The following is a 12,239-nucleotide window of genomic DNA, read 5'->3' as shown; positions in this document are numbered from 1 at the left end:
TAATACGTCCCGTTTTCCAAAAACGGGTGTATAAAAATTATAGTTAAAGAAGGATTTCATCGATGTATTCATGAACGTCTCGGTTAAATCAGTTAAATGCCTTGGAATAGTAGATATTGGAACTATATTTCAAGAGATTACAGATAAATATGAAAGAAATGTACATCTGTCATGATCAAAGAAGTGAAAAATATGAATGTTCGTAAAAACCTATGTAGAATGTTTATTTTGGGACGAATTACTCCCTTTAACAGGCTGATTAAGTACTTTGCAAAATTAAACTTATATTTAAGATCCATGGTTCCACATGTTTACGCTACTTATAAAACTTTTATACTAACTAACATATTCTGAGGGTTTCCTCAAGCACCAAAAGCTGGAAAAGCCGCCATTTGACCCAAATTGTGTTGGTGTGACTCTAAATCCAACAACAACACCAAAAACAGATATTCGGAATACTAGTATTACCTTTGCACATTGTTCATTTGTCGAATCAAGAAGTCACAGAGAGTCACTCTAGGAAAACGCTGACTTTCTATAACTTTAGATCCACCATTAAACGACTGCAGCCATTCTAGTCCATACATGCTACTTTGGTCAGTTGTAATGAATGCATTCAGAAGAAATATCTGTCCAACCACATTTGCAAAGTAAAGGACTTTTATGAACAAGTAAAGACCAGTTAGGAATGTTCCTTCTCTCTTGTTGCAATAGAAACAAAACACGTGAGAAAACCGCGCACTGTCTCGCTCCACGGCGTTGTGTTTATACGGTTGGCAGATGTGTATCCAGTTCTTAATAACAAAGACGAGTGACTCTACTGCTCCCTTGCGGTCTTCCTGTGATGTGCACTGTGTAAACTCGGCAGTTTTACAAAGACTGCTAAGATTCAGACCAGAGGCGACATGAAGCATTTTCCATAGAATAAATGGAAGCTTGAAAAGGAACGCTTGAAGCAGAAGAATCAGCGGAACCCATTGATAGTATGTGATTTCCTCTTCCTTCCATGTAAAAAAAGAAAAGCCCCAAAACAGTAAGTGAAGATCTATTGAATGTAACTTGAACGTAAGTTGTTATTTATGTACATTCCTTTATTTTTTGTCATATTTTTAATAGAAAATCTTATATTTTCTCTCATATGGTAGTTTCTAAGGCCTGCATATATGGAATGGTACTCACACCCTTTACAAATATATCTGACTTTGTCAACTATTCATGAATGATAATATTATCCATTTGCTTATGTGTAAGTTACTACTGTTTGCTACTATACCTGACGATGACTGACGTCTGATGGAATGACGTCTAGCAACGGTATGTAGTAAGTGTTCCTCATCCAGCAGTAGTTGTGGATATAATGCTCGAATGAATTCGTGTCGTCATCGTCAAACTCCGCTGGTACCCAGCACTTTATGGCGGTACCAACCAAGTGCGCCGAACTGACAAGGATTGCAAAAACAAGGAGCAGTAAAGACGTATAAACATGACTGAGGCGATCCACCCAGTCATCACAACGGCTCGAACCAAACCGCTTCAGGGAAGGAAGTGCAGCGAAATAGCCAACAACCCTGCCAAAAAATTAAGACTACAGTAATTACATTAAGAAAAAGTCTGAACACATGCTAATGGGACCAATATTAAATCCAATCTTATCTGGTTCGTTCTTGAAACAATGAAAATTATTTTATTGTGACATATTGAAAGCGTTTGATTCAGTTTAGCTTTCGTCTCTTCTTAAAAGTAGGAATTTCAGGAAAAATAAACAAGTTGATAAAAGACTATCTTACAAAAAAGAAGATGGCGGCGCTTGTAGGTTTTCATAAGGTAAATAGACGAGTGTTCTTCAAAGATCGGTTCTATGTTTTATACCATATTTCTCGTTCAAGATAACCATTAGTTGAATCAAAAATTTGATATCAGATATTATCACTCATGGATGAGAATATACTTTGCTAATACTGACAACAGACATTTTTTTTGTTAAAAGTGTTGTACAGAAACAATACTTTATCTTCATTTATTGTCTACGATCTATATTTTTTAATTGAACCAAAGTTTTTCAATAAGCAACCCTAAATTCAAATTTTCAAACTTTTTCTATTTTTGACCAAAAGTAGTACGTTAAGTAGGTCACAACTATTTTAATCAGATAATTTGAACTGAAAGCCTGCCTCATGTGAAGGCTAACTATATTTTCCGACAGTGAAAAATGATACATCCACAAGAACACGTATGTATCACAACTATTATTATAATATTGAGCCGCGCCATTTGAAAACCATCATAGTGGGTTTGCGACTAGCATGGATCCAGACCAGCCTGCGCATCCGCGCAGTCTGGTCAGGATCCATGCTGTTCGCTATTAGTTTCTCTAATTCCATTAGGCTTTGAAAGCGAGCAGCATGGATCCTGACCAGACTGCGCGGATGCGCAGGCTGGTCTGGATCCATGCTGGTCACAAACCCACTATGTTGGTTTTCTCATGGCACGGCTCATATATTGTTTTTAACTGAGTTTTACCACGGACGCATTTCAGATCAGATTTTTAAGCTGTAATGGTAGAGAAAGATCTCAATTACCATTCAGACACAATTTTAGGCACAGACCTTCCGCAAGCCTACTATGACTTCATCGCATAACGGCCGAAAGCGGGTATGGAAACCACAGAAATGTGGGATGGGATGGGTGCGGGAGAGACAACTTTGCCACGTATTGACAGATTCTCAAATAGCTTGGCACAAATATTGAGCATGACCAGACGATGAGTCTCATGAATTATCAAGATCATAACTTAAAAACGCGCCACATAATAACTGTATTATTTTGTATTAATACATGATGTGCATGAAACAATTGAGAAATACATATATCAGGCCAAGACTATGTGTTTAATGTCGAAACATTTTATTGAAATAATGTAGCAGAATATGCAGAGTATTTTATTTATTAAGTTGAATTTAGACCATACTTAAAACTGAGAGACTGACCAAATGTTTTTGTAAAATAAGCCGAGAAAACACATTAAACCAGAAAAGGACTAAATTGTCCAGATGTTATCTTGCAGTATAGCTATATCATACTAGTATTATCAGAATGATTTACACAAAAATCATGTGGGAGGGAAAAGTAGGTCAAACAAGGTTGTGGTGGGACTTTAAAGACACGTCACGGCTGAGATATTTTAGCTTTTTTTGTAATACACAATTGGTAGTAAACTTTGTTTTCAATAAACGTACTCATTAGTTAAGTCGCCAATATCAACATGAAAATAATGGACCAGTCCTGTATAACTGCAACCCTGTGACAGGCCCTAATTTGTAACAATAGGAATTCTTACGAGGTTTGGATAACCAATACGGCAGTATGTTAACTGTTAGTTCTTTTACGAATTGTAAGCTACAATCTAGAAGACCCTTTATTGAGAAAAACTAACTGGAACGTAGAAATTACATCAATTCTTTAATTTGGTAATAAGTCATTTTCACGATTTGTCAAATTTAATTTTATCTTTTCATTCTGCATATATATTGTTTTTGTAAGAATATTGGTAGGATATTGTAGTGTGTACCTTACTGCACATTCCACTTGAAATGTGTTTCGTTAATGTCACTGAAGTCAAGTAAGAATTTCTACCATTGTTTCAGTATTGTTGGTAATACCAAAACTCGATCCAGACAAAGGCATGGTTCCTTCCTGATGGGTCAAGGAATCAGTATGATTTATGGAAAGAACTGAATATTTTTTGTTTTCATCATTCACTAGAAGTGAGACTTAATGATTAAGTTTTGTGTTACGTTTCTTGTTCGAGCTATGACTTTATGCATGGATGGTAACAAAACGCTTGGCACAACAGTTACAGAACAAGACAGTGTACCGCATGTAATCCCAAAACTCAGTGACCATTGTCGACCTAGAACCGTCAACAAGTCAGCTAAAATGATTCCTTCAAGTAACTAAATTACTATCAATTATCATCATACTTTCTTAAGGTTGTGTATTTACAGCTGAAAATACTTAAAGTCAATAGGTAAGATTTACTTACGTTTAAAATCAAATGGTGTCACACATAGGTAAATTAAATAAATTATTTTCATTTCATACCAATATGCTCCTTATTTTCGAATTCTGAAATTTGGTTCCATTACAATATGCTTTATAGCTCCTATATAATTGTGTTTTATCAGTAAGACTATCAAGTGTTAATATTCTCAAAGTATATGTTCCCCTCCATCAGTCCATTAGTGATGAAGATATCTGCAATAGGATATTATCCAATTAGATACAAATATAATTGATTATAATTGTATTTGAATTGCTACGAAAAGTTAATTAGACCATATTTTTATTGTATCAGAATTACTTTCCTTTAATATTTAACGGTGTTAGAGACAGTTTAGGTTACTTCCCTTTTATTAGCATATGCTTCTTATTTTTTTAAATTCTACCATTTGGTTTAGGTCAGACTTCTTATCTTACTGTTTCAAAACAATTAAATGAGGTATTTTGTAGTTTCTCAATGTCAGTATAACCATTGATGATGATAGAAGTTTTAATAATTGCCAGAAAACCAGAAGCAGAATGTGTACTGTCTGTCAATACCTCATTCACGTGTTAAGTTTACAGATTATCGCACATAGAGAACTAAATAGGTTAAAGGTCAGTAATTCAAATCCTTCTTTGTTTCATATAAAAAACGACAACTTCAGGTCGTCTTCACGTATCTTTAGAGAACATCACTTTTTCCTACACCTATTTTTCATAAAAGTTCTATCACAAATTAACGAAAAAATGAAAAGAAAATAGGGGGTTATGTAGTTCCTAGTGAAATGCCAGTCAGTTGTGGTCTGCTACCCTAAAAATGGCGCATATTTGCTCTCGTCCGCGCAATAAACACCTACTTCCGTTTCGATCTGCAACACTTGCATGTGGGGTGTATGAACAAGAAAACCGTCTCATTTCATGCACAATGTATTCTAGTAGTGAAAAATGGTGATTAAAGCACTCGTTCTACACAATTTGCGCAAAAAATGGGAAAATTAGGATCTATTTAATATGGACTTCTTTCGACTACACCACGGAAGCACATTTTCGACCGAATTACTGACCTTAGGGAACCACGGAAGCACATTTTCGACCGAATTACTGACCTTATCCCTAGGTCTCATTTTTTGCGCAAATTCGTGTAGAACGAGTGCTTGTGGACACACACATACAGTGGACACTGAAATCTGTTAAACTGACAACGAACTGTTAGGTTCAAGTGCATAATTATATGTAAATAAAGTTGTTTTGTTCTGTTCTATTCTGGTCTAATATTGTTTGAAGAAATACAAGTTTTTTATTAATGCGCTGCTTAATCCAATATATGAGCCGTGCCACGAGAAAACCAACATAGTGGCTCTGCGACCAGCGTGGATCCAGACCAGCCTGCGCATCCGCGCAGTCTGGTCAGGATCCATGCTGTTCGCTAACAGTATCTCTAATTCCGATAGGCTTTGAAAGCGAACAGCATGGATCCTGACCAGACTGCGCAAAAGCCACTATGTTGGTTTTCTCGTGTCGCGGCTCATATATTGGATTAAGCAGCGCATTTATAAAAAACTTGTATTTCTTATAAGTTTAATATTTTAGCGAAAATGTTATAACTAAAATTATTCTGTTGATTTATGTTTGCCCTAGAAGAAGAATAAAAACACTTAAACTTACATGACTGCATCCTTTTGTGCAAAATACTGTTATGAAATGGTTAAAAGCCGAAACATCTATTTTTAGAACACATGTAAGGGATCATCCTTGAAAGTCCTGTTTCGACATAAGAATGAAATAATGAAAAACGAGATTTACAAATATCTTTACAGATTAAGAAAGTAGAACACAAAAAAAAACTTTAAATTTAAAATGAAGTGGTTTGATATCATTGCGATACCATCGTTTATATGGTAACTGATACCCGTTTTAAAGTTTTAACAAAGTTTAAAGCTACTCATTCATAAGTGGAATGAAAATCTTGATTCCTAAAGAAACTCTCTACGGATGCAGAAATAAAAATGCTCCGTCAAAACCATACAAGAAAATGTTTAGTGCCAAATTAATAGTGCTTTCTGTAGTTACTGTATATTCCTCTTATAATCTTGATGCAAATAAAACTTTGCAGAATATTGTTGTGTTTGTTGAAACCTTTGTAGTATATTGTTGTTTTAATCAAAAACCTTTGCAGAATACTGTTGTGTTTTTTAAAATCTTTGCAAAACATTTTTTGTTGTTTTTGTTAAATCTTTTCAGAATATTGTTATCTTTGTTAAAGCCTTTGCAGAACATTGTTGTGTTTGTTGAAACCTTTGCAGAACATTGCTGTGTTTGTTGAAATATTTGCAGAATAATGTTTTGTTTGTTAGAACCGTTACAGAATATTGTTGTTTTCCTTCAAATCTTTCAGAATATTGTTGTGTTTGTTGAAACCGTTGCAGAATATTGTTGTTTTTGTTAAAACCTTTGCAGAACATTGCTGTGTTTGTTGAAACCTTTGCAGTATATTGTTGTTTCAATTAAAACCTCTGCAGAATACTGTTGTGTTTGTTAAAATCTTTGCAAAACATTTTTTTGTTGTTTTTGTTAAATCTTTGCAGAATATTGTTATCTTTGTTAAAGCCTTTGCAGAACATTGTTGTGTTTGTTGAAACCTTTGCAGAACATTGTTGTGTTTGTTGAAATATTTGCAGAATAGAACCTTTACAAAATATTGTTGTTTTCCTTCAAATCGTTCAGAATATTGTTGTGTTTGTTGAAACCGTTGCAGAATATTGTTGTTTTTGTTAACACCTTTGCAGAACATTGCTGTGTTTGTTGAAACCTTTGCAGTATATTGTTGTTTCAATTAAAACCTCTGCAGATTGCGGTTGTATTTGTTGAAACATTTTCAAAACATTGTTTTTTGTTGTTGTTTTTGTTAAATCTTTGCAGACTATTGTTATCTTTGTTAAAGCCTTTGCAGAACATTGTTGTGTTTGTTGAAACCTTTGCAGAATATTGTTGTTTTTCTTTAAATCTTTACAGAATATTGTTGTGTTTGTTGAAACCGTTGCAGAATATTGTTGCATTAATTAAAACCTCTGCAGAATACTGTTAATTTTGTTAGGATGTTCGAAGAACATAATTGTGTTTGTTAAAAGCTTTACAAAATGTTTTTGTTGAAATCTTTGCAGAACATTGATGTGTTTGTTGAAACCTTTGCAGAATGTTATTGTGTTTGTTAGAACCTTTACAGAATATTGTTGTTTTTCTTCAGATCTTTACGGAATATTGTTGTGTTTGTTAAAACCGTTGCAGGATATTATTGTGTTTGTTGAAACATTTGCAGAACATTGTTGTGTTTGTTAAAACATTTGCAGAATATTATTGTGTTTGTTAGAACCTTATACAGAATATCGTTTTCTTTCAAATCTTTACAGAATATTGGTGTGTTTGTTGAAACCGTTGCAGAATATTGTTGCATTAATCAAAACCTCTGCAGAATACTATTAATTTTGTTAAGATGTTTGAAGAACATTGTTGTGTTTGTTAAAACCTTTGCAAATATGGTTTTGTTTGATCTTTGCAGAATAATGTTGCTTCTGTTAAAACTTTGCAGAATATTGTTTTTGTTAAAACCTTTGCAGAACATTGTTGTGTTTGTTAAAACCTTTGCAAAACATTTTTGTGTTTGCTAAAAACCTTTGCAGAATATTGTTTTTGTAAAACCTTCGCAGAATACTGTTATTTTTGTTTAACCTTCTTTCATACCATAATACGCAACCAAGCAAAAAATAGCAGACTCGTTTCGTTTGATTTTTCATGAGATTGTTCATGAGAGGCAATAAAATGCTGAACGACTATCATGCCCCCAACCCCTAACACTGGCTTAAGGGTAACTGTATTATCTACAAAATTCTGTTTTTGCTTTTGATTACAATTTGTTGCTTTATTTTTTTTGTTTAAGCTTCAAAACAGCTGTCCGTATGCCAGTAAATTTATTTTGAACTTTATTACACTGTAAAATAATGCCATATTTTCCAAATATTTTATGAGTGAGTCACTTTAACATACGAACTCACTTCCAAAGGGCGCAATTTTGAAAAAAATATATTGTCGATAATAGTTAAAGTTACACATTTTTAATGTTCGATCCGAAAGCCTTAAAAAAGGGAGCGGCCACAATCGACAATGCGCCAAATTGGTCATCAATCATATCTTTTAATTTCCGGTAGAAAGATAAACACGCAATGCAAACGATAAATGAGCCGCACCATGAGAAAACTAACATAGTGCGTTTGCGACCAGCATGGGTCCAGACCAGCCTGCGCATCATCGCGGGGTGGTCAGGATCCTTGCTGTTCGCTAATGGTTTCTCTAATTGCAATAGGCTTTGAAAGCGATCAGCATGGATCCTGACCAGGCTGCGCGGATGCGCAGGCTGGTCTGGACCCATGCTGGTCGCAAACGCACTATGTTGGTTTTCTCATGGTGCGACTCAAATAATGTTTACACATACTGGGTTTATTCATAGGACCTTTAAAAATATGTAGGTTGATAATAATAACGCAACGAAGGAAGTTATATTTTGTCCTAATTGATAACTATGATATTGCGCAGTTTACTAGTACTTGACGACAAACTACATAAATGGTAAACTCATTTTCGTACACCAGTTCATTTAGTTCACGATAACACAAACTCATTTGGAGATTTACGTAATAATTATTCAATATTAAAATCTCTTTTATTTAATAATACCCCTAACTATAACTGAATATATCAATAATTCCCTGTAATGATATTAATGAACTATTTATTATAATATTTCCACTGTTAATTTCCGAAGTTTCCATCAAAACAACATTTCAATGAAAAAGATAATTTTTCAAATTTTGTCATGGGTCAGAACTTTACGCAGGGAAAAAACATGTAAAGGCTTTACAATCAAAATAATGTTTCACTGCGAAATTAAGCCACGAAAACCTTTGTCAAACAACAGTTCTATGTCAACTTGAAATAGTTCTATTTTTAAGTGAATTGTACAAACATTTCAGTTTATTCAAAAATGTTTCATGTGAAGCGTCATTAATTTAGATATCATAAATTCAGGATCCATTGTTAGCCGGTTGGACTGCCTTGTCTTATCAGGCCAGGGTATGAGTAATATATGTCGTTAAATTTTTTATTGCCAATCTTTATTTTTGGCCTTACGTTTAAAAATTTAAAGTCCAAGGACAAGTTGTTGACAATGTCATAAACAGCTCATAGAAATAGAAATGAAACACTTCCTGGTTTGTAATAAATATACAAGTGACTTACTATGGGCGGCGGTTACCGCCAAAATTAGTAAATATACAATCCATTCATGAACAAGTCAGTCAATGCAATACATTTCAATGCCGTCTAGTCTAAAACTCCATCCCGTCCAATATATTTACATTCAACGCATTGTATTTTGAAACCATTTAATACAAAACTTCATTCCATCCATTTAAACATGGTACGATGCATTGAAAACCTTGTTGCGATGCACCGTAATATGAAATCATCTAACAAAACATGAAACCATGCAGCTTAATGTGAAGCCGTTTAACACAACGTAAGTAGGTGCAGTGTAAGATGAAATGATTCATTACAACTTGATGCTGTCTAATGCATATTGACACCGCTCTGTGTAATTGAGAGCGGTGTATTAAAACTTGATGCCATGCAGTCCAATGTGAAGACGTTTAACGCAACATGAGTTCGTTCAGTGTAAAGTGGAACGATTCATTTAAGTTTGGCGCCGTCTAATGCATACTGAAACCATGTTGTGTGATTTGGAGCGGCGTATCAAAATTTGTAGACTGGCTCCTGTCCCTATGTTTGTTCTTATTTACATAATTATATCAGTTTTCTTCATTAAGAGGGAAGTAACTCCAGGAGGTTGTTTCTACATTGACTTTTTTATTGCCCCTGGCTCCAAACATGGGTTCAGCCATCAGATAATACTGTGCAATTTTAGAGGTTTAAAAGTTTCTTATAAAATGTTTCCAGTATTAATATAAAAGATAACCATGCAGCCAGGGAGTCAGGCTACAAAATTTGCTGCCATGCAGCAAAATGTGAAACTGTTTAATGAAACACGAGTTTGGTTTGACCTGTTATAAATATAAATTATGGATCAGTTTTACATAAAAAAAGCATCTTGAAATTTGTCCTGAAACCAACTTTGTGGTACTATTCTAACATTTAATTTTAAAAAGTTTCTGCGATATATCTGAATATTAAAAGGGACCTTGGTTTTGTGAAACATCTTTCTTCTTATGTTAAGCTTTTTGTTGTTGGAAAGTCAGTTTCCTGGATTTCATACGACCTGTTAGGGGATCCGAGCGAACGTAGCAGATACTTGTGGATATAAAGTTAATACTAGTATGAAATCAAGGAAACTGACTGTCCAACTTAAACGAAAAACTGTTCAAAAACGGCTTAAGATTTTCCGCCGCCACTTCCCTCCCTCTCTCCACCTCTAACCTGCTCGCTTAGCTCAATTAGGGTGGGCGCAGATGTACGGATCTTGGGGTCGCGAGTCCGATGCCCGGGCTTGGCTATGTTCTCCGTTACGATTTGATAAAAGACATTGTGTCTCACATCATTCGTCCTCAGACTCATCAAAGACCTATAATATACATTATAGGTCTTTGGATACATGTAAGGAAGTTGGCAGTTACCTGCTGAGAACAGGTGTGTACTGATACAGAATCCAACAACACCGGTTAGGTTAACTGCCTGTCGTTACATAACTAAAATACTGCTGAAAAACGGCGTTAAACCAAAAAAAATCAAACAACTCACCCCCACCTCCCCCCAACCCCCACCATCCCGACCCCGAAAAAAAAAACAACAAACAAAAAATATGAAGTACATGTAAGTTTGATATACTGTCTAAAAGCATAAACATGTAAACATAAATTTCATAGGATTAAAAAAATTAACTCAATTTTGTCATTATTTTTTTTTCTTTTACTGATTCTGTTTCACGAAGCATACTTCTGACAAAGCTTTAACTGAGAAGAAAGATGTTTCACGAAATAAGGTCCCTTTAAATATTCAGGAAAATCGCAGGAAATTTTTAAAATTAAATGTTAGATTTTTACCACAAGGTCGGTTTTACCATAAATTTCAATATATTTTTATGTGAAAACAAGGAAGAATATCCAACAGGGAAAGCCACGTTCCAAAAACACAGCCTCCCCAAAGGCACACACAAACAACACTCACACACCACACATACAAACAAAATAAACACACAAGGACAAAACAAACAAATACAGGAACACAGTGGGGCACCGCCTTGGAACGTTCAGTGGCAAAACCACCTCTGGGGAGTTTAAACCGGTTTATGGTGCACCTAACCTCACTCTTAGCCCAATGTTTCAAAGTCACAAGACAGTGTAAATAAAAGTTATACCTAGCTGCCAGGTGAAACCCTAACATACGCTAAGGCAACAGAAGGCACGTGATATAAAATTGCTCCAGAATCAATATTTATGAAAGGTCAAAATTGATAGTCTTATTAACCTTTTACAATGCACGTACTGGTGTTTCGTTAAACGATTTCACACTTGGCTGCATGGCATCAAATTTTGATACGCCGCTCCAAATCACACAACATGGTTTCAGTATGCATTAGACGGCGCCAAACTTTAATGAATCGTTTCACTTTACACTGCACGAACTCATGTTGCGTTAAACGTCTTCACATTGGACTGCATGGCATCAAGTTTTTATACACCGCTCTTAATTACACAAAGCGGCGTCAAGTTGTAATGAATCATTTCATCTTACACTGCACCTACTCACGTTGTGTTAATTGGCTTCACATTAAGCTGCATGGTTTCATGTTTTGTTAGATGATTTCATATTACGGTGCATCGCAACAAGGTTTTCAATGCATCGTTCCATGTTTAAATGGGAGGAATGAAGTTTTGTATTAAATGGTTTCAAAATACAATGCATTGAGTGTAAATAACTTGGACGGGATGGAGTTTTGAACTAGACGACATTGAAATGTATTGCACTGACTGACTTGTTCATGAATGGATTGTATATTTACTAATTTTGGCGGTAACCGCCGCCCATAACTTACCACCGGTGAAAAGGGTCGTTCAATGAAAACAGTGGACATTAAAAGCATCAAAATCGGCAATGCTAGTAAATCAAAGTCAGGAACCGTTTTCTAGAAAAGT

General features: G+C 35.0%; 1 protein-coding gene across 1 annotated transcript in view; it reads right to left on the bottom strand.

The window, feature by feature from the left end:
* The window catches only part of LOC123540712 (innexin unc-9-like), a 39,716-nt gene extending 33,819 nt beyond the window's left edge, over positions 1-5,897 (bottom strand). Inside the window, exons 1-3 of the mRNA XM_045325956.2 lie at positions 5,707-5,897; positions 1,274-1,568; positions 469-1,001 (exon numbers count right to left, since the gene is read on the bottom strand). Of these exons, the coding sequence (XP_045181891.2) occupies positions 469-1,001; positions 1,274-1,568; positions 5,707-5,708 (830 nt within the window). The 5' untranslated portion in view covers positions 5,709-5,897. The remainder of the gene's footprint in view (positions 1-468; positions 1,002-1,273; positions 1,569-5,706) is intronic.
* Positions 5,898-12,239: the final 6,342 nt, after the last annotated feature.

Source organism: Mercenaria mercenaria, chromosome 16 (assembly GCF_021730395.1).
Source record: "Mercenaria mercenaria strain notata chromosome 16, MADL_Memer_1, whole genome shotgun sequence".
NCBI lineage: Eukaryota > Metazoa > Mollusca > Bivalvia > Venerida > Veneridae > Mercenaria > Mercenaria mercenaria.
The sequence above is the reverse complement of the archived record's forward strand: the minus strand, read 5'-3'. Positions and strand labels throughout refer to the sequence as shown.